Source organism: Aethalodelphis obliquidens, unplaced genomic scaffold (genome assembly GCF_003676395.1).
Source record: "Aethalodelphis obliquidens isolate GAN/ISIS:26980383/991018 unplaced genomic scaffold, ASM367639v1 scaffold43, whole genome shotgun sequence".
Lineage (NCBI taxonomy): Eukaryota > Metazoa > Chordata > Mammalia > Artiodactyla > Delphinidae > Aethalodelphis > Aethalodelphis obliquidens.
Window position 1 is genome coordinate 6,908,276 of NW_020837987.1, and position 24,046 is coordinate 6,932,321.

A 24,046-nucleotide genomic window follows, 5' to 3' on the forward strand; every position below is an offset into this window, starting at 1 on the left:
AGTAACGGAAGACTAAACCTTCTTGTTTACCAAAAAAGTATGCAAGAACTGCTAATTCATGCCTCCATATCTAATAGTATGGCTTTTTCAAGCTTTTAAAGGATAGTATTGATCCATTGGTCTTAGGAACCAAAAAGTTGGTGCAACTCAAAACAGAAGTAATAAACTTATTTACCTCTTTCACACTAGTTACACTAGTTATACTAACAATACCAATCATAATAACAAATACCAACATCTACAAAAGTAACATATATCGATCCTATGTAAAAACCACTATTTCATATGCTTTTATCACCAGCTTAATTCCAACAATAATATTCATTCACACAGGACAAGAAAGAATTATCTCAAGCTGACATTGAATTACTATCCAAACCCTTAAATTATCACTTAGCTTCAAACAGACTCCTTCTCAATAATACCTGTGCCAGTAGCATTATCTGTCACGTGATCTATTATAGAATTTTCAATCTGATATATGCACTCAGATCCTAACATCAATCGATTCTTTAAATACTCCTTTTTCTTATCACAATACTAATTCTTATCACTGCTAACAATCTTTTCCAGCGTTTCATTGGATCAGAAGGAGTTGGAATTATATCTTTTCTACTCATCGGGTGACAACATGGATGAGCAGAGGCAAATACAGCCGCTCTCCAACCAGTTTTATATAATCGCATTGGAGATATTGGATTTATTATTATCAGTAGCATGATTCCCATTTAACTTAAATGCATGAGACCTACAATAAATATTTATACTTAACCTAAATCACCCAAACCTGCCTCTAACAGGACTTGTTATTGGCCACAACTGAAAAATCCCCCCAATTTGGCATCACAAATAACTTCCCCCAGCAATAGAAGGCCCTACCCCCATCTCAGCCCTACTCCACTCAAGAATAGTTGTAGCAGGTATTTTTTTTATAGTTGTTTTCTTTTTTTTTTTTTTGGCTGTGTTGGGTCTTCTTTTCAGTGCGAGGGCTTTCTCTAGTTGTGGCAGGCGGTGGCCACTCTTCATCGAGGTGCACGGGCCTCTCACTATCACGGCCTCTCTTGTTGCGGAGCACAGGCTCCAGACGCGCAGGCTCAGTAGTTATGGCTCATGGGCCTAGTTGCTCCGCGGCATGTGGGATCTTCCCAGACCAGGGCTCGAACCCGTGTCCCCTGCATTAGCAGGCAGATTCTCAACCACTGCGCCACCAGGCACTTTTCTACTTATCCGCTTTTACCCTTTAACAGAGAATAATAAATTTACCCAAACAATAATATTCTGTATTGGAGCAATTACCACATTATTTACAGCAGTATGCACTCTTACCCAGAATGACATTTAAAAATTGTTGCCATCTCTACTTCATGCCAATTAGGCCTTATAATAGTAACAATCAGTATTAACCAGCCTTACTTAGCATTTCTCCATATTTGCACACATGCCTTTTTCAAGGCCATACTATTTACATGCTCTAGATCCATTATTCATAGCCTAAATGATGAGCAAGACATTCAGTAGACAGGTTTATTTAAAGCAATACCTTTTACCACAACAGCCCTCATTATTGAAGTCTCGCACTGACAGGAATACACTTCCTCACAGGATTCTACTCTAAAGACCTAATCATCAAAATCGCTAACATGTCATATACCAATACCTGAGCCCTACTAATAACTCTCGTCACCACATCCCTTACAATTGTCTATATCACTCACATTATTCTCTTGCACTATTAGGACAAATTTTCCACTTTAATTCTAATTAATGAAAACAACCCACTCCTAATCAATTCTATTAAATGTTTACTAACTGGAAGTATTTTTGCTGGATTTCTTATCTCCAACAATATTCCCCCAACAACAATTCCATAAATAACTATACCTTATTATTTGAAACTAACTGCCCTTGCTGTAACCATCTGGCACTGAAATCAACCTCACCACACAAAACTTAAAATTTAAGTACCCTTCAAATTTTCCAACCCCCTAGGGTATTTCTCCATTATTATACACAACTTCCCACCATACTTAAATTTATCAGCAAGCCAAAAATCACATCAGCCTTCCTAGATTTAATCTGACTAGAAAGTAGCTACCCAAAACTACTTCCCTTATTCAAATAAAAATTTCTATGCTAGTATCAGACCAAAAAGGCCTAATCAAACTATATTTTCTTTCATTCCTCATTACCCTTACCCTAAGCATAATTCCGTTCAATTACCACGAGTAACCTCTATAATAACCACAACACCAATAAGCAATGATCAACGGTTAACAATTACTAATCAAGTACCAGAGCTATACAATGTCGCAATTCCTATAGCCTCTTCACTAAAAAAAAAACCCAGAATCACCCGTACCATAAATTACCCAATCCCCTAGTCCATTAAACTTAAATACAATCTCCACTTCTTCATCCTTTAAAACAGGGTTCCGCAACCCCCGGGCCACGGACTGGTACTGGTCCACGGCCTGTTAGGGACAGGGCAGCACGGCAGGAGGTGAGTAGTAAGCAAGCGAGGGAAACTTCATCTGCTCCTCCCCATCGCTCGCATTACAACCTGAACCATCCCCCACCCCCGTACCCCCCGACCATTTTTTCATAGAAGAAAAAATGTCTTCTTTGAAACTGGTACCTGGTGCCAAAAAGGTTGGGGACCGCTGCTTTAAAACATAGAATACTATTGAAAATTCTATCAACCCTGAAAGAAATATACCTAGAACGGTCTTACTAGAAACTCAAACTTTAGGATACTGCTCAGTAGCCATAGCTGTCATATAACCAAATACTATCAACATTCCCCCTAAATAAATCAAAAATGCTATTAGACCCCAAAACGAACCACCAAAATTCAACACAATCCCACAACCAAAACCACCACCTACAATCAACCCAAGTTCACCATAAATAGGTTTTTTAAAAAAATTATTTATTTTATTTATTTTTGGCTGTTTTGGGTCTTTGTTGCTGTGCACGGGCTTTCTCTAGTTGTGGCGAGCGGGGGCTACTCTTCGTTGCAGTGTGCAGGCTTCCCATTGCGGTGGCTTCTCTTGTTGCGGAGCATGGGCTCTAGGCACGCAGGCTTCAGTAGTTGTGGCTCACAGGCTCTAGAGTGCAGGCTCAGTAGTTGTGGTGCACAGGCTTAGTTGATCCACGGCATGTGGGATCTTCCCAGACCAGGGATTGAACCCATGTCCCCTGAATTGGCAGGCGGATTCTTAACCACTGAGCCACCAGGGAAGCCCTAGGTGAAGGTTTTGAAGAAAAACCCACAAGACTAATTACAAAAATAGTACTTAAAATAAATACAATGTATGTTATCATTATTCTTACATGGAATCTAACCATAGCCAATGACATGAAAAATCACTGTATTTCAACCATAAGAATACTTAATAACCAACATCTGAAAATCATCCATCAACAAAAATTAACAATGCATTTATTGATCTCCCAGCTCCATCAAACATTTCATCATGATGAAATTTTGGTTCCCTACTGGGCATTTATTTTTGTTTTTTTTCTGGGGTTTTTTTGGCCCTGCCACAAAAAGATCCCCGCCCTGGCTTGCAGGGATCTTAGTTCCCTAACCAGGGATTGGACCTGGGCCCTCAGCAGTGAGCGCACAGAGTCCTAACCACTGGACCACCAGGGAACTCCCTAGTTCTACAAATCTTGACAGGCTTATTCTAGCAATACATTATACATCAGATACAATAACCACTTTTTAATCAGTAACACATATACGAGACGTAAACTATGGATGAATTATCCGATATCTACATGCAAATGGAGCTTCCATCTTTTTTATTTGCCTATTTATTCACATAGGACAAGGATTATACTATGGATCCTACACCTTTTTAAAATATTTACTTATTTTATTTATTTTCTTCCTTTTAAATTTTTTTGGCTGCATCGGGTCTTAGTTGCGGCACACGGGATCTTCATTGAGGCATGCAGGATCTTTTGTTACGGCGCGTGGGCTCTTCGTTGTAGTGCTTAGGCTTCTCTCTAGTTATGGTGTGTGGGTTTTCTCTCTCTAGTTGGGGCGTGTGGGCTCCAGGGCACACAGGCTCTGTAGTTGTGGCCCTTGGGTGAGCACGTGGGCTCTGTAGTTTGTGGCACGTGGACTCTCTCATTGAGGCACGTGAGCTCAGTAGTTGTGGCAAATGAGCTTAGTTACCCCATGGCATGTGGGATCTTAATTCCCCGACCAGGGATCGAACCCATGTACCCTGCATTGGAAGGTGGATTCTTTACCACTGGACCACCAGGGGAGTCCCAGATCCTATACCTTTTCAGAAACATGGAACACTGGAATCATCTTATTATTTACAGTCATAGCTACAGCATTCATGGGCTATGGCTTACCCTGAGGACAAATATTCTGAGGAGCAACAGTTAATACTGTTCTCCTCTCAGCAATCCCATGTATCCGCACAAGCCTCGTCAAATGAATCTGAGGTGGCTTTTCAGTAGATAAAGCAACTCTTACACGATTCTTCGCCTTCCATTTTATTCTCCCATTTATAATTGCAGCACTAGCAGCTGTCTACTTACTATTCCTCTACAAGACAGGCTCCAGTAATCCTACAGGAATCTCATCCGATACAGACAAAATTACATTTCACCCCTACTGTACAATCAAAGACATCCTAGGTGCCTTGTTACTAATTTTAATACTAATAATATTAGAGCTATTTTCACCCAACCTACTAGGAGACCCAGACAACTACACTCCAGCAAACCCTCTCAACACACCACCTCATATCAAGCCAGGGTGATATTTTCTATTTGCACATGTAATTCTACAATAAATTCCTAATAAACTAGAAGGAGTATTAGCCCTAATCTTTTCAATCTTAATTCTAGCATTTATCCCAATTCTTCACACATCCAAACAACGAAGCATAACATCTCCACCTCTCAGCCAGTGCCTATTTTGAGTACTACTAGCAGACCTATTAACACTAACATGAAGTGGAGGACAACCCGCAGAACACCCCTTCATTATGGTATTTGTCTTTCTGTTTCTGACTTAGTTCACTTCACATGCTAATCTCTAAGTCCACCCATGTAGCTGCATTTCCATTTATTTTTAATTTATTTTCTTTCATCATGTTTTTTTTTTCATTTTCAGCATACAGTGCCTGTACATACTTTGTGAGATTTATTAAGTATTGTATTTTGGGGGTGCTAATAAAATGGCATTTAAAATTTTACTTCAGCAGCAACACGGATGCAACTAGAGATTATCATACTAAGTGAAGTCAGAAAAAGAAAGACAAATACCATATGATATCACTTATATGTGGAATCTAAAATATGATACAAGTGAACCTATCTATGAAACAGAAACAGTCTCACAGACATAGATAACAGACTTGTGGTAGCCAAGCAGGAGGGGCAGGGGGAGAGATGGAGTGGGAGGTTGGGGTTAGCAGATGTAATCTATTATATACAGAAAGGATAAACAACAACGTCCTACTATATATATAATACAGGGAACTATATTCAATAGCCTATGATAAACCATAGTGGAAAAGAATATTGAAAATGTACATATGGGCCTCCCTGGTGGCGCAGTGGTTGAGAGTCCGCCTGCCGATGCTGGGGATACAGGTTCGTGCCCCGGTCCGGGAGGATCCCACATGCCGCGGAGCGGCTAGGCCCATGAGCCATGGCTGCTGAGCCTGCGCGTCCGGAGCCTGTGCTCCGCAATGGGAGAGGCCACCACAGTGAGAGGCCCGCGTACCACAAAAATAAATAAATAAATAAAGACAGGGTAAGGGGGTGGAGTTGTGTGATCAGCTTGTGCACCTTCTTCTGATTCGTTGGTGGTGAGGTAATCAGGAGTCAATATCATCAATCTGATTCCAACCCACCTGGGGTCAACTCGCTCATGGTCAAGCAGCAGTTAACTTTTTCCACCTGATGGGGGTTTCACCATCTGCCAAACAACTCAAGGATGGCTCAGAATACTAACTACAGACCTTATGGAGGAACTAAAGATCTTTAACTTTGTTTAATGGCTAAGCTATTATTGTTTCAAATTGCTTGACTGCTTTCCTTTGTTTCTGAATTTTCTCACTTCTCTGATTAAATTTGCTCTTTGGAACAACCCCCCCAAAAAAAAAATCTGCATCTACCTTCAAATAATATGACACTGCTTCACTTGTAGTATAAAGACCACAACAACATATTCCAAATTCCTCCCATCCTTTGTGCTACATTCGTCATATATTTCACTTTTACCTATGCCATAAACATACAATATTTACTTTAGATGATCACGTATCTTTTAGAGCAATTACATATAAGAAAGGAAATGAATTTTATTTGAATTTCACTGATTCCAGTTCCAATGCTCTTCATTTCTTTGTGCAAATCCAAGTTTGATTGATATCATATTCCTTCTGCATCTCCTGTAGAGAAGGTCTATTGGCAGTTTTTTTAAATAAATAAAAATTTATTTATTTATGGCTGTGTTGGGTCTCATTGCTGCACACGGGCTTTCTCTACTTGCAGCGAGCAGGGGCTACTCTTCATTGCGGTGCTCGGACTTCTCATTGCAGTGGCTTCCCTTGTTGTGGAGCACAGGTTCTAGGCATGCAGGCTTCAGTAGTTGTGGCACGTGAGCTCAGTAGTTGTGGCTTGTGGGCTCTAGAGTGCAGGTTCAGTAGTTGTGGTGCACAGGTTTAGTTGCTCCGCAGCATGTGGGATCTTCCCGGACCAAGGCTCGAACCCGTGTCCCCTGCATTGACAGGGGGATTCTTAACCACTGCATCACCAGGGAAGCCTGCAATGAGTTTTTGATTGTCTAAAGTATTTTATTTATTTATTTTTGGCTGCATTGGGTCTTCATTGCTGCGTGTGGGCTTTCTCTCGTTGTGGTGTGCAGGCTTCTCATTGTGGTGGCTTCTCTTATTGAGGAGCACAGCCTCTAGGTGCACTGGCTTCAGTAGTTGTGGCTCATGGGGCTCAGTAGTTGTGGCTAGTGGGCTTCAGTAGTTGTGGCTCGCAGGCTCTAGAGCGCAGGCTCAGTAGTTTTGGTGCATGGGCTTAGTTACCCTGCATGGGCTTAGTTGCTCCATGGCATGTGGGATCTTCCCAGACCAGGGATTGAACCCATGTCCCCTGCATTGGCAGGTGGATCCTTAACCACTGCGCCACCAGGGAAGTCCCTGAAAAAGTATTTATTTTTCATTTTTGAAGCATATTTTTACATGGTATAGAATCCTGTATTGATAGCTTTTTTCTTTCAGTACTTTAAAAATTTGTCTCCATTGTCTTCTTGCTTGCATGATATCTGATGAGAAGTCTGCTGTATGTGATTCTTATCCTTGTCCCTCAGTACATAAAGTTTCTATTTTCTTGAAGTTGCCTTCAAGATTTTCTTCCTTATCTTTCTTTTTCAGAAGTTTAAATATGATAATACCCAGGGGCATTCTTGGTGGTCCAGTGGTTAAGACTTTGTGCTCCCAATGTAGGGGGCCCAGGTTCGATCCCTGGTCAGGGAACTAGATCCCACCTGCCACAACTAACAGCCTGCATGCTGCAACTAAAAGATCCTGCATGCTGCAACTAAAGATCCTGCATGCTGCGATGAAGATCCCGCATGTGGCAATGAAGATCCCTCATACCACAACTAAGACCCAGAGCAGCCAAATAAATAAATAAATAAGTATATTTTTTAAAAATATGATATGTCCAAAAGTGTTTTTCATTTTTATTTGTGTTTATCCTGCTTGGTGGTCTCTGAGTTTACTGGTTTGGTGTCATTAACTTTGAAAAAGTCTCAGCCATTATTTCTTCAAATATTTTTTCTTCATTCTCTCTCTTAACTGGGATTCCAATTAAGCATATATGAGACATTTTATACTGTCCTATACCTCTTGGATGCTCTATTCTGGCTTTTTTCACCCACTCTTTTTCTCACTGTGTTTCAGTATAGGTAATTTCTATTACTCTAAATTGAAGTTCACAGATTCTTTCTTCAGCTGTGTCCAATCTACTAATGAGTCTATCATAAACATTATTCACCTCTGCTGTGATTCTGATTTCTAGCATTTCTATTCAACTTTTTCTTATAGTTTCCATCTCCCTGCTGTAATTACCCATGTGATTCATTACATATTAGTCATAATTATTCTAAATTCCTATTGGGTTGTTCCAATATCTACGTCATATCTGAGTCTGGTTCTGATGATTGCTTTGGCTCTTTGAAGTGTTATTTCTTGCCTTTTCACATACCTTATAATTTTTTGGAAAGCTGGACACCTTGGGTAGTACAGCAAATATAAAGTTAAGTATTTCTTATGCTTACAGATTAGCATGCCTTTCCTTCTGCTAGGTTTTTTTGTTTTTTGCTTTTTTTTTTTTCCAGTATGCAGGCCTCTCACTGTTGTGGCCTCTCCTGTTGTGGAGCACAGGCTCCGGACGCACAGGCTCAGCGGCCATGGCTCATGGGCCTAGCTGCTCCGCGGCATGTGGGATCTTCCCGGACCGGGGCACGAACCCGTGTCCCCTGCATCAGCAGGCGGACTCTCAACCACTGCACCACCAGGGAAGCCCTCTGCTATGTTTTTAACACGGGGGTTTGAGTCAGCAGATGGGTGGGGTTTAGGTTTTTCATTGCTGTGGTTACCTTCATTGTACCACAGGCTTCAAATTCCTCTAAAGATACCTGTGTTTAAGGTATGGGTTGGTTTGCCAGGCATGTTTTCTCAATATATGTTTCTCCCTTGGCAATGAGTATTCCATCTGTGCTGTTCCCCACAGAGAATCTCTCTTGCAGGTCTCCCAGCTATGTTCCAGTATTATTTTTATTTGATGCTTGTTACCCTCATGGGGGGTTGGGCAGTAGGGGTTGGTAGAGAAAAGCAGTCTCTTATATTCTCACTAAGCCTAAATCTTAGGCAGGCCCCATGTCCCTGGGTCTTGGTTATGTATGTGGCTTTCATGAATGCTCTTGCCTCTCCTCCAGCTGTGTGCTAGGTCTAGCACATATTCCTTCCCCACTCCCAGAGGTAGTGCTTTTTTTTCAGTTCACTTTCTTAAACTGCTATAAGTTTCCACCTGTGCCCTAAGGTAACAGTTTTTGTTGCTTTTTATTATACAAACTAAAGTTTTTATTCTGCAGCAAAGATGGGTCTGTGCTGTTGTTCCCTTTCCCAAAGCAGCACCACAAGGAAAGATATCACAGGACTCTCCTCCATTTTCACAGTGAGTGTCTGGTGGGATTTCTGGAGGAAAAGCCTAACAGAGATTGAAAACTCCCAAATTTGCAACTCCCTCAGTGGCTTTATACTCTTGCTGGCCCACATTCAACCTTTGATAATTTGTTTAAAAAATTTAACTGTATCTTCTTACTGGCTTATATGGTGTCTGGCAGTATCCACCCCATGTGAGTGAAGGCTCAAGTCCTGTTTCTCCCAGAAGGCATCTGTTTTTCCTCAGATTTCAGGTTACTTGGTTGCCCTGTGACCTCAGTTCTTTGATGAGTTCAAAAAAAGTTGTTAATCTGCAGTTCGTCCAGTTTTTTCCTTGTTTTAAGGGTGGAGGCAGAGCTCTTTCCATCTATGTCCCTGAGCAGAAACCCAAAGTCCCTCCACTACAATAAACTTTTAAGAATTGCCCCACTTGGAAGGTACACAGCAAAAGTCCCTCAGCTTATTCTGGCATGGGGCCCCAAAATACCTCCCACATGAAGTTAGGATTAAGATGGTATCTTAATGTTAAGTAAATTCGCTATGTTGGAGTTGCTGCGGCAAACTGTTACAGGCAAAGCAGTAGCAATTGGCAAGGTGTCAGGGAAAAAAGAATAAATTTGGAGGAATTCAAAGTGGACTGACTGGAGAAATACTTTCAAAACAAATTCTCAGATGTTCTATTCATACCAAATGTTATTTTTCTTGTCCCTTTGTGAAGAACTTACTTGAGGTATATCCATTTGTTCAGTTTCTGAACTACTATGCATACTTCCCTCCTGAAATGAGCTCGGATACAGTTAAAAAACATTAACAACTTGGGCATCCGTATCATCATCATCGTCATTATCATCATCTCTGCCTGCTTGAATCCAAATTTTGCCAAAAACTCTAGAATCATTGAGAGCCCCACCCCTGGCTGCATTTCCCAAAGCAATTCTCTAGATAGTTTGAGCTAACTTACATACTGGGGAAATAGCTCCATCGTGGATGAGTATTTTCTTTCCACCACCACCCCAAAATTTCCCTAGTCTTCTCTTTCCCTAGTCTTCCCATGTGTCCCTGGATTCCATGTCCTAACGTCCACTTGGCAACATATGTTTAAATCACATGGGGGGGGGCACAAGTTATGGTTATGTGCCTTTTAAAAGAAACACAGTGCACTCACTCCCTTAAAAGCTACTGCATATCATTTCCCCCTACATAGAAACCATTCCCTGATTGCTGATCAACTGCATCTTTCACTTGACCAATGTCTTCTCATCCTTAAGTCAAATTAAGAACTACTTTATCCAGGGAATTCCCTGGCAGTCCAGTGGTTAGGACTTGACACCCTCACTGCTGTGGGCCCAGGTTCGATCCCTGGTTCGGGAATTAAGATCCTGCAAGCCATGCAACATGGCAAAAAACAAACAAACAAACAAAAAACTACTTTATCCCTTGATCAGGGTATCCCTCTATTGGATATATCTTACTCCTACATCCCATGAGCTTGCCCAACATTGGCATTTATCGTTCTGCCACAGCATTTGCTGATTTGTCTCTCTCCCTAGGACTGTGAATCACTTATGGCAGGGACTACTTATATGGCTTCTTCATGGCCTAGCACAATAATTTACATTTCAAAGGGCACAGTAAAAGTTTGTGCAGTGCATTTAAAATAACTATGACTAATATGTTCAGGGCTCTAATGAACAAATTAGGAAAATAGATAATGTAAGGGGAGAAATAAACAAAAGGAATGCTAGCAATCAAAAATATATCAACAGAGGTGACCTAAATGGGAAGGAAATCCAAAAAAAGAGGGATTATATGTATACATATAGCTGATTCACTCTGCTGTACAGTAGAAACTAACACAACATTGTAAAGCAACTATACTCCAATAAAAATTAATTTAAATTAATTTAAAAAATACACTAACAGAAATGAAGGCATTCAGGAAGAGGTAAAATTGTCATTGTATGTAAATGACATGATACTCTATATAGAAAACCCTAAAGACTCCACACAAAAAACTATTAGAACTCATAAATGAATTCAGCAAGGTAGCAGGATACAAGAGTAATATACAGAAATGTGTTGCATTTCTTTACACTAACAAAGAAATATCAGAAGGGGAAGGTAAAAAAAAAAAATCCCATTTAAAATCACATCCAAAAAACAAACCACCTAGTAATGAACCTAACCAAGGAGGTAAAAGATTTATAATGCTGAGAACTATAAAACATTGATAAAGGAAACTGAAGAGGATTCAAGGAAATGGAAAGATAGCCCATGTTCTTGGATTGGAAGAATTAACATAGTTTAAATGGCCATAGTACCCAAAGCAATCTACAGATTTAATGTGTTCCCTATCAAATTACCCATGACATTTTTCACAGAATTAGAACAAATAATCATAAAATTTACATGGAACCACAAAAAAACCAGAATTGCCAAAGCAATCCTGAGGAAAAAGAACAAAGCAGGAGGCATAACCCTCCCAGACTTCAGACAATATTACAAAGCTACAGTAATCAAAACAGCATGGTACTGGCACAAAAACAGACATATAAATCAATGGAACAGAATAAAGAGCCCAGAAATAAACACACACACCTACAGTCAATTAATCTTTGACAAAGGAGACAAGAATATACAATGAAGACAAGACGGTCTCTTCAGCAAGTGGTGCTGGGAAGGTGGACAGCCACATGTAATCAATGAAGCTAGAACACTCCCTTACACCATGTACAAAAATAAACTCAAAATGGCTTAAAGACTTAAATATGACATGACACCATAAAACTCCTAGAAGAGAACATAGGCAAAACATTCTCTGACATAAATCACAGCAATGTTTTCTTAGGTCAGTCTCCCAAGGCAATAGAAATAAAAGCAAAAATAAACAAGTGGGACCTAATCAAACTTATAAGCTTTTGCACAGCAAAGGAAACTATCAACAAAATAAAAAGCCCACAGACTGGGAGAAAATATTTGCAAATGAAGCAACTGACAAGGGGTTAATCTCCAAAATATACAAACATCTCATGCAACTCTTTGTCAAAAACACAAACAACCTAATCAAAAAATGGGCAGAAGATCTAAATAGACATTTCTCCAAAGAAGACATACAGATGGCCAAAAAGCACATGAAAAGATGCTCAACATCACTAATTATTAGAGATATGCAAATCAAAACTACAATGAGGTATCACCTCACACTGGTCAGAATGGCCATCATCAAAAAATCTACAAACAATAAATGCTGGAGAGGGTGTGGAGAAAAGGGAACCCTCTTGCACTGTTGGTGGGAATGTAAATTGATACAGCCACTATGGAAAACAGTATGGAGGTTCCTTAAAAAACTAAAAATAGAACTACCATATGACCCAGCAATCCCACTACTGGGCATATACCCTGAGAAAACCATAATTCAAAAACAGACATGTATCACAATGTTCACTGCAGCACTATTTACAATCGCCAGGACATGGAAGCAACTTAAGTGCCCATCGACAGATGAGTGGATAAAGAAGATGTGGCACATATATACAATGGAATATTATTCAGCCATAAAAAGAAAGGAAATTGAGTTTTTTGTAGTGAGGTGGATGGGCCTAGAGTCTATCATACAGAGTGAAGTAAGTCAGAAAGAGAAAAACAAATACTGTATGCTAACACATATATATGGAATCTAAAAAAAAAAAAAGCTTCTGAAGAAGCTAGGGGCAGGACAGGAATAAAGATGCAAATGTAGAGAATGGACTTGAGGATGTGGGGAGGGGGAAGGGTAAGCTGGGATGAAGTGAGAGAGTGGCATGGACATACATACACTACCAAATGTAAAATAGCTAGCTAGTGGGAAGCAGCCACATAGCACAGGGAGATCAGCTCAGTGCTTTGTGACCACCTAGAGGGGTGGGATAGGGAGGGTGGGAGGGAGATGCAAGAGGGAGGGGATATGGGGATATATGTATATGTATAGCTGATTCACTTTGTTATAAAGCAGAAACTAACACACCATTGTAAAGCAATTATACTCCAATAGAGATGTTAAAAAAAAGAACCATGTTAAAAAAAAAAAACTAAAAGTAGAGTTGCCATATTACCCAGCAATCCCATTTATGGGCATATATCCAGAAAAGACAAAAACTCTAATTCAAAAAGGTACAGGCATCCCATTGTTCATAGTGGCACACTATTTACAATATCCAAGACATGGAAGCAACCTAAATGTCCATTGGCAGACGAATGGATAAAGAAGATGTGGTGTACATATATATAATATATATATATACACAATGGAATATTATTTAGTCATAAAAAAAGAATGAAATAATGTCATTTGCAAAAACATGGATGGACCTAGAGACTATCATACTAAGTGAAGTCAGACAAAGACAAATATTATATATCACATGTGGAATCTAAAAAATAGTACAAATGAATCTATATACAAAACAGAAAACAGACTCACAGACATAGAAAACAAACTTAGGGTTACTAAAGGGGAGAGGAAGCAAGGGAGGAATAAATTGAGAGTATGGGATTAACAGATGCATATAAAATAAACAACAAGGATTTACTGCATAGCACAGGGGACTATATTCAATATCTTGTAATAAACTATAATGTAAAGTATCAAAAAAAGAATATATATATAACCAAATCACTCTGCTGTACACTTGAAACTAACATAATATGGTAAATCAACTATACTTCAACAACAATAAATAAATAAAAGTCCAAAATTTTCCAAAAAATATTTATATGGGAAAAAAGAAGAGGAACCAAGACTGTCTGAAGAAATATCTGATTTTAGGGCTGGAGCAGGAAAACTACAAGATGAGCCTAGAACATCTTGTGCCAGAAATTAAGGAAGTGCTCAAAAACTGATAGGACCATGTTAAAAAGATGTGAAACTGGCTCAAAGAAGCTCCCATTGGCCAAATTAGGGGCAATTTGAGCATGAAAATAAATATTTACAGTAATAAATTATAACCTACTGAATAAAATAGAATCCATGAGCTCAACATGATATAAATCAATAGGGAGAAAGGAAAGTTCTTCCTTTCCACTATAATGCCAACCAATAAATGTAAAAGGAATAATATAAACATAAAACCACTTATCAACTGGAGAGTGGTTCAGACTGAAGTTGTCAATGGAGGCTAAGAATGGGTAAAGTTTCGATGAGGAACAGGATTTTAGCACCATACTGGAACATTTTCCAACAGTTACAAGGAAAAATAGAACTTTACAGTGAAGACATCAACATGACTAGATGATCAAGGTTAACATCACCAGTGATGGGACAGAATGACATAATGAGAAAATCAAAGTTTGTCAGGAATACATGCCTGAGTCTAGGCATGAAGAAACATCCAATGGAATCAAGTTGAGTGCCAGCCTACAGAATATAAGGCCTGTATTCTTTTAAACTCTCAAGGACATGATAGACAGAATGACTGAGGAACTGTTCCAGGTTACAGGAGGCCAAAGAGACATGACAACCAAATGCAAGGTATGAAGGAATCCTGTACCTGAAAACTAAAAAAGACATTTTGGGGGGACTTCCCTGGTGGCGCAGTGGTTAAGACCCCATGCTCCCAATGCAGGGGGCCCAGGTTCAATCCCTGGTCAGGGAACTAGATCCCACAGGCATGCCGCAACTAAGAGTTCGCATGCCACAACTAAGGAGCCCGCATGCTGCAACTAAGGAGATGGCAAGCCACAACTATGGAGCCTGCCAGCTGCAACTAAAAAGCCCACCAGCCACAAGACCCGGCACAACCAAATAAAAATAAATAAATATATATGTTTTTTAAAGTATGAAGAAAAAGACATTTTGGGGACAATTGGCAAAACTGAAATTTGAACAGGTTCTCTAAATGGCAATGTTGTATCAATTGTTGACTTCCTGACTTATTGGGAGGTCTCTGTTTAGGGAAATACACACTGGAGTATTTAGGGGATGAAGGATCAGGTCTGAAGTCAAATGGTTCAGAAAAAGACTCAGTGTGTGTGTGTGTGTGTGTGTGTGTGTGTGTGTGTGTGAGAGAGAGAGAGAGAGAGAGAGAAAGAAAGAGAGAGATATTAAAAGTTGGTGAATCTGGGTGAAGGCAATAAGGGAGTTTTTTTGTAGTGTACTTGCAAATTTTCTGTGAGTTTGAAATTACTCTGACATCATTTTTTTAAAATTAAAATTGCTTAGTGCTGATGGAACTCTAAAAAAAAAAAAGAATGCCTTCAATGGACTCATCAGTAGACTCAACATGACTGAAGAAAAAATCAATGAACTTGAAGACAGGTCAACAGAAACCTCCCAGTGCTCACTCCAGCAGCATATATACTAAAATTGGAATGATATAGAGATGAATAGCATGGCCTCTGCACAAGGATGACATGCAAATTTGTGAAGCGTTTGATATTTTTTAAAATGATGGGGGGGGCAGGGATAGAAATGTAAAGCTTTAGAATGCATTCAAACTTTGATTATTATCAACTTAAATTAGACCATTATAAATATAAGTGGGTTTATGTCAGTCTCATTGTAACCATTAACCAAAAATTTGCAGTAGATAACAAAAGATAGTGAGAAATGAATCTAAGCATACCAATAAAGAAAGCCATCAAACCACAAAGAAATAGCAAAGAAAGGAACAGAGGAACTACGAAACAGCCAAAAACCAATTAACAAAATAGCAATAAATACATACCTATCAATAATTACTTTAAATGTAAATGGATTAAATTCTCTGATCAAAAGACACAGAATGGGTTCGTGCCCTGGTCCAGGAGGATCCCACGTGCCGCGGAGCGGCTGGGCCCATGAGCCATGGCCGCTGAGCCTGCGCGTCCGGAGCCTGTGCTCTGCAATGGGAGAGGCCACAACAGTGAGAGGCCTGCATACCACACACACAAAAAAAGAAAAGCTTTCAAAAAGACACAGAATGGATGAATGGATAAAAAAAACAAAACCCATCAATATGCTACCTATGAGAGATTTACTTCAGTTGTAAGAACACACACAGACTGAAGGGTCCATCTTTTTGCATGATGATATTCCATGCAAATGGAAACCAAAAGAAAGTTGGGATAGCTATACTTATATCAGACAAAACAGACTTTAAAACAAAGACTGCCATAAGAGACAATGAAGGGCATTACATAATGATAAAGGGGTCAATCCAACAAGAGGATAAACATTTGTAAATATATATGCACACAACATAAGAGCACCTAAATATATGAAGCAAATATTAACAGGTCTAAAGGGAGAAATAGGCAGCAATACAATAAGACAATGGATAAATCGTTCTGACAGAAAATCAATAAGGAAACATTGGCCTTAAACAACACATTAGACCAGATAGACTAAATAGATATATACAGAAATTCCATCCAAAAGCACCTGAATACACCTTCTTCTCAGGTGTACATGGAACAGTCTCTAGGATATGATAGGCCGCAAAACAAGTCTTGACAAATTTAAGAAGACTTAAATAATATCCAGCATCTTTCCCAACCACATGGTATGAAACGAAATCAATTACCAGAAGAAAACTGGAAAATTCAGAAATATGTAGCAACTAAACAACATGCTACTGAATAACCAATGGGAACAAAGAAATCAAAAACAAAATCAAAAATATCTTGAGACAAATGAAAATGGAAGTACAATACACCAGAACTTAAGGGATGCAACAAAAACTGCTCTAAGAAGGAAGTTCATAACAACAAATGCCTATTTCAAAAACCAAGAAAAATGTCAAATAAACAACCTAACTTTAAACCTTGAGGAACTAGAAAAGAAGAATAAAAGAAGCCCAAACTTAGTAGAAGGAAGGAAGTAACAAGAATCAGGGCAGAAAAAAATGAAATAGAGACTAAAAAGACAAGAGAAAAGATCAATGAAACCAAGAACTGATGCTGTGACAAGATAAACAAAATGGACAAACCTTTAGCTAGACTCACCAAGTAAAAAGAGAGAGGACTCGAACAAAATCAGAAACAAAAGAGGATATGTTTCAACTGATACCACAGAAATACAATACAAAAGATAAGAGACTATTACAAACAATTATATGCCAAAAAATTGGACAACCTAGAAGGAATGGATACATTCCTAGAAATATACAACCATCCAAGACTGAATTATGAAGAAACAAAGAATCTGAACAGACCGATTACTAGTAAGGAGGTTGAATCAGTAATTTAAAACCTCCCAGCAAACAAAAATCCAGAACCAGATGGCTGTACTGGTGAATTCTACCAAACATTCAAAGAAAAATTAATACGAATTCTTCTAAAAATCTCCCAAAAATAGAAGAGGAGAAAACGCTTCCAAACTCACTTCACAAGGCCAGCATTACCCTGATACCAAAACCAGACAAGTATACTACAAGAAAAGACAATCACAGGCCAATATTCTGGATGAACACAGATGAAAAATCCTCAACAAAATATTAGCAAACATGAACTCAACATACATTAAGAATCAAACACCTCAGGGCTTCCCTGGTGGCACAGTGGTTAAGAATCTGCCTGCCAGTGCAGGGGACACAGGTTCAATCCCTGGTCTGGGAAGATCCCACATGCTGCGGAGCAACTAAGCCCATGCACCAGAACTACTGAACCTGCACTCTAGAGCCCACAAGCCACAACTACTGAAGCCCGCATGCCTAGAGCCCACACTCTGCAACAGGAGAAGCCACTGCAATGAGAAGCCTGTGCACCACAATGAAGAGTAGCCTCCACTCGCCACAACTAGAGAAAGCCCATGTGCAACAATGAAGACCCAATGCAGCCAAAAATAAAACAAACAAATAAATTTATTTTAAAAAATTTTAAAAAAAGAATCAAACACCTCAATAAAGTGGGATATATTCTAGGGATGCAAGGATGGTTCAATAACCACAAATCAACAAATGTGATACACCACATTACCAAAATGAATGATAAAAATCCATATGATCATCTCAATAGATGAAGGAAAAGTATTTGACAAGATTCAACATCCATTTTTGATAAAAACTCTCAACAGGGCTTCCCAGGTGGCGCAGTGGTCGGGATTCTGCCTGCTGATGCAGGGGACACGGGTTCGTGCCCCGGTCCGGAAGGATCCCACATGCTGCGGAGCAGCTGGGCCCGTGAGCCATGGCCGCTGGGCCTGTGTGTCCGGAGCCTGTGCTCCACAACAGCAGAGGCCACAACAGTGAGAGGCCCGCATACAGCCAAAAAAAAAAAAAAACTCTCAACAAAGTGGGTATAGAGGAAACGTATCTCACATAATTAATGATATATATGACAAGCTCAGAACTAACACCATAGTTAATGGTGTGAAGCTAAGAGCTTTTCCTCTAAGACCAGGAACAAGACAGGATGCCCATTCTCACTATTTTTGTTCAACATAGTACTGGAAATCCTAGCCAGAGCAATTAGGCAAGAAAAAGAAATAAAAGGCATCCAAATGGAAAGGAAGAAGTGAAACTTTCATTATTTGCAGATGACATGATATTATACATACAAAACCCTAAAGACTGCCAAATAACTGTTAGAACTTATAAATGAATTCAGTAATGTTGCAGGATACAAAATTAATATACAGAAATTGCTGCATTTCTATGCACTAATAATGAACTATCAGAAAGAAAAGTTAAGAAAACAATTCCATTCACAATTGCATCAAAAAGAATAAAACACCTAGGAATAAGTTCAACCAAGCAGGTGAAAGACTATACAATGAAAACTATAGGACACTGATGAAAGAAATTGAAAAAGACACAAATAAATGGAAAGAAATTCCGTGTTCATGGATTGGAAGAATTGATATTGCTAAAATGTTCATACTACCCAAAGCAATGTATAGATTCAATGCAATTTCTATCAAAATTCCAATGGAATTTTTCATAGAAATAGAACAAACAATCCTAAAATTTGTATGGACCCACAAAAGACCCCAAATTGCCAAAGCAATCTTGAGAAGGAATAACAAAGCTGGAGGCATCATGCTCCCTGTTTGCAAACAGTACAAGACTTCTCTTTGTTTTGTGTGTTTGTTTTGCATATTTGACTTTCCAACCATGTAAATGTCTTACATGATTCTAAAACAAAATTAAAACAAATGTTAAAACAAAAACTAAAATAATTAATTAAATAAATTAAATTAAAACAACAACAACCAAAAAAACCCATAAGCTATACCTAAAAATCAAAAGCAGAATGAAACAAATGAACCTACTCGTATGTTACATTTGTGGCTTAACCACACACAGAGAAATTAGTTCTAGTTACTTTAAAGCACAATAATTGGGTTATATGTCCCTAGAGAGACAACCCAAAGCAAATAGATCTATAAAGAAATATTAAATTATTTGCAGTAGGAATATTTTAAGTACTAGTAATATTGCTCTGAACTATCTTATTTATATATACATATACACATCTACAGATGGATGGATTAATAAATAAAAGACACAAAAATGAAACTAAAGTAGAAACTCTATAATTCTAAATTTTTTTTATTGCAAATAGCAGTATGAACTCATGGGGTCTACTCTGTTAAGAGTATATTTCCAGCTACAACGTTAATAAACATTGAAAACATATCATGTGAAAGAAGCCAGTCACAAAAGACCACATATTGTACGATTTCATTGATATGAAATGGCTGAATAGACAAATTCATCAAGGCATCAATCAGATTAGTGGTTCATTAGACTGGGAGGAAGGAGGAGAATATGAGATTGACTGCTAATGGGTACGATAATTCAGGGGGGACAAAAATGATCTAAAATTACACGATGGTGATGGGTGCACAACCCTGTGGATTTTTTAGAAAAACATTCCGTTGTACACTTTAAAGGGTAAAATGTATGGTATGTGAATCAAGCTACTAAAAAAAACTAAAAGAATATATTTCCTTGCTCTGCCCACCAAAACAAAAAGCCTAGAAACAATGACCATGTCAGTAGCACTAAGCACCATAACTGGGGTTTTCTCCCAACCATTCTAGGTAGCCCCTTTCAGTCTTTTTTGCTGGTTCCTCCTCATTTTCTTTGACTTTCTCATGTTGAAGTGACCCAGAGATAAGTCCTTTACGTCTATCATTTTCCATCTACCCTCTAAGTGATCTCCTTAAATATCACCTATATGCTGATAATCCCCAAACGTATGTCTCCAACCTAGGTCTCAGAACTTTCTTTTGAACTTCAGACTTGTATATCCCACTGCCAACTTAATATTTCCACCTGAATGTCCAATGGGCATCTCATACTTCAGATACAATATTCCAAACTGAAATATCACTATCTCTCTATGCCCCAGGTTCTTTCTACCTTCTTTCCCTTCTCAGTTAATGACAACTCCATTCTTCAAGTTGCTCAGATTAAAAAATATTGTGTCATCTTGTCACACTTACACTCCACATCAGTTCTATCAGCAAATTATGTCAGCTTTACCTTTAAATTATATCCAGTACACGACTACTTCTCATCATTTTTACTACTCTGGTCCAGGTCACCAACATCTTTTCCCTAGATTAATGCAATAGCTTCCTAGTTGGTCTCTCTGCTTCTGCCCTTGTCCCTGACCTCTTCCCCTATTCTTCTTCTCATAATTCTCTCATCAGAGCAACCAAGGCAATCCTCTTAAATCGTAAGCAGATACTATCACTTGTATGTTCAAAACTCTCCAATAGCTTCCCATCTCATTCACAGTAAAAAGCCAAGATCCTTAACAGGGCCCATAAGGCCCAATCTGATCTGCCCTCCTTCCCTCCAATTACCTTTCTTCTCTCATCTCTCACTACTCTCCCTCTCATTTGCTCTATTTCAGCCACACCAGCCTCTTCGTAACAGGCATATTCCCATCTCAGGGCTTTTCTAACTGTTGTTCCCTCTTCCCTTAATTATGTGCATAACTAGCACCTGTATTTCCTTCATATCTTTATTATTACATTTTCAGGATGCATTCTTAACTACCCCATCTAAAACTCCAAGTCTCATCCCTGATTCTATATATCCTCCTGCTTTACTTTTCTCTTAGAATGTTTCACTATTTAATGTATGTTATATTTAACTTACTTACCTCATTTATTATCTGGCCCACAACAATGTAAGTACCATGATAGCAGAGAGTTTGTCTCCTTTGTTCAATGTTATATCCCAAGCATCTATAATTATTCCTGTCACACGCAGCATTCAATAAATGGTGAGTGGATGAATGAATGAATCCTCAGTACCTGAAGAACCTGGAAAAGAAATTTGAAAATAGAACACTGCTTTAGAAAAACACCTTAGAAAACACATAATTCACACAAAAAAAGATTTTTAAATGGTTGACTTCAGTAGTAATTAAATAACTGCAAATTAAAGAAATTATTTTACATCTATGAGGTTAACAAAGATTATTAATACTAACGATAACCATTGTTATCAAGGGTGTATGAATATAGGCAATCTTATACCATGCCAATAATACTGTAGATTATTGGAACCTTACAAGAGAATAACTGGATAGAATTAGGGAGTCTTTAATAAGCATATATATCTCAACCTATCAGTTCCACTTCTAAGAGCCTGCCTCCCACCAAAAAAAATTAAGAAAGTGCATGATAACATGCCAAATAGTTGCTGATAAACACATTCTATATAATGGCAAGAAGTTTAAAAAACCAAATTACCCATCAACAGGTGTAAATGCATTAAAATGTATACCATACAAAAAACTTTTAAATGATGACATAGATGTGTAATTGTTTAAATGGAAAAATATTAACTGCACATTGTTAAATGGCATAGGTAGATTACAGAACTGTATGTATAGCGTGATTCCAATTTTATAATATACGAATGCATATGTATGTATTCACAGAGGGAGGGGTGAAAAGATGGGAAATAAATTTTGATAGTGGTTGGTAGAAGTATAAATGATTTTTGTTTTCTTGGAGCTCTTCTTTATTTTGTGATTTGGGGCGGGGAGTGAGGGGCAAGGAGTATTGTTACTAAGCACACAAAACAACGTGGCCATTACACAGAAATAAAATTTTAAATAAATACTGAAACAACGTGTTGGGGCTATTGATATCTCATAGAAAAACATATTTACGATTACCATCTCCAAAGAAATGAAGCACTGGTACAAACAGTCTCACAAATCTACACACACAACCGAACTCTGCCTTTTATTGTGGTTTGCAGCCACGTTCATAGTGAAACAGAAAAGGAAAAGCACATCCACAAAATCCGCCTGCACACACGACTCCACGGCCATATCAGTCACAGACAAATGGCTGGCAAATAAAGTCCTATCAAGCCACACGCTCACAGTCCTTCACACGTCGCTCCCACGGCCTCAGGGAACCACCCGCACAGGCAAAGCCCTGCCCGGCGTCCTCCTCCAACAACACAGGCACCGGGTGGTCCGCAGGCCCCTATTCCACCCAGCACAAAGAGTCCCGGACTCTGAGCTCGCGACTTCCCGAGGACTCACCACCGAGCCCGCAGACACAGGCCCCAATTCCGCACCTCAGCGCTGCCCAAGTGGCACAGCCGGTGCAGCCCGAGTTAGGTAATCCATTAAGGTCAGTGCCGGCTGTGTCCGAAGGCAGCACAAGCCTCGGTCCGTTAGACGCAGGATAACTCTTCCCAGAGCCCCTCGCGGCTCGCCGGGGCGGGACTGGCCCTCCAGTTGACGAGTAGCGGGAATAAGCAACCGCTGCGTTGAGGGGCTCTCAGATCTGCCGAGGGGCCTCAGCTGAGAGTTTTGCGGCAGCTGCCTCCAGTGAGTCCGGCCCTCGGAGCCTGGGAGTGCCACTTGGTGCTGAGAAGAATGTGAAGAGATCCGCAGTTTTCCTGCCCCGGACTACATTTCCCAGAGGCCGTCTCGGCCCAAATCTCTTTTCTGCGAAAAGTCGCCTCCTCCTTACAGTTGTCTGGATCTTTGGGTTCTAGGCGTTATGGTATCTGGTCCGTGAGGGAAGCACCGCTGAGTCGGTTTCGTTCCGTCTGGTCACGGCTCCACCTGGGACTGGACTTCAGTGGGGTGAAAGTGGGGCAAGGTCTGGGCACCTTGAAGAGACGAGATGGGCCAGCCTGAGCCTCAAGCTCCTGGAGGCAGTCAGAAAAGGAAGGAGTAAAAAAAAAGAAAAGGGAGGAGCACCGTTGCGTGATCGGGTGTGGGAGCTTTCAGCGGTGGAATTTGTGGTAGGGAGTCTACGGGGTCGAGGGACTCTGAGGTCCAGTGACTTTACGGTCGTTCTAGTTTGCGACCATTCGTGTGACCATGGTCGCGTCGTCTGTTCTAGTGACCTCTTGATTCTGACTCTGCAGTTTTTCAGAGACAATGTGCTCTGTCCGTTCTTTGTGTTTCTGCTTTTCTGACGGGCACCTGTTACAATATTGAAATTTACATGGTTAAGTCAATACATGAATCACCAAAATATTAAATGGAAAAAAATTATAGAGATTCGTGATTGTGTATTACTGGAAACACCCACGCTTTTTTTTTTTTTTTTTTTTTTTACACTGTGTTACTCCATATTCCATGTGTGTTATATGGACAGAAGTGATACAGGTAATCTAGAAAGATGTTGTTGAAGAAGGCAAAGACACTGAGCCATCAAATGAAAGGTCATGTCAATAATTCAAAGTAGCCTCGCCATCAGGAGTGAAAAGTGTAAGTTGAAAAGTAGACAAGTAACCAGGTGCAAAAACCTAAGAATCCAGCAACCCGGACTATATGTCACTCTTGCCCTAAAGACCCGATTTCTTTTTTCAACATTTCATATGAGTTCCACTCTGATTTAAGAACTTAAAAACAATTGACAGGGCTTCCCTGGTGGCGCG

General features: G+C 39.5%; 1 protein-coding gene and 1 non-coding gene across 2 annotated transcripts in view; one reads left to right on the plus strand and one right to left on the minus strand.

Moving 5' to 3' along the window:
* Nucleotides 1-23,959, minus strand: part of LOC113605502 (zinc finger protein 569-like) — a 61,878-nt gene extending 37,919 nt beyond the window's left edge. The window contains 2 exon segments of the mRNA XM_027078875.1: nucleotides 21,288-21,450; nucleotides 22,692-23,959. Coding sequence (XP_026934676.1) covers nucleotides 21,288-21,292 — 5 coding nt within the window. The 5' untranslated portion in view covers nucleotides 21,293-21,450; nucleotides 22,692-23,959.
* Nucleotides 15,526-15,632, plus strand: LOC113606285 (U6 spliceosomal RNA). The gene has a single exon (XR_003427475.1). It is a non-coding gene; the product is annotated as a U6 spliceosomal RNA (small nuclear RNA).
* Nucleotides 23,960-24,046: the final 87 nt, after the last annotated feature.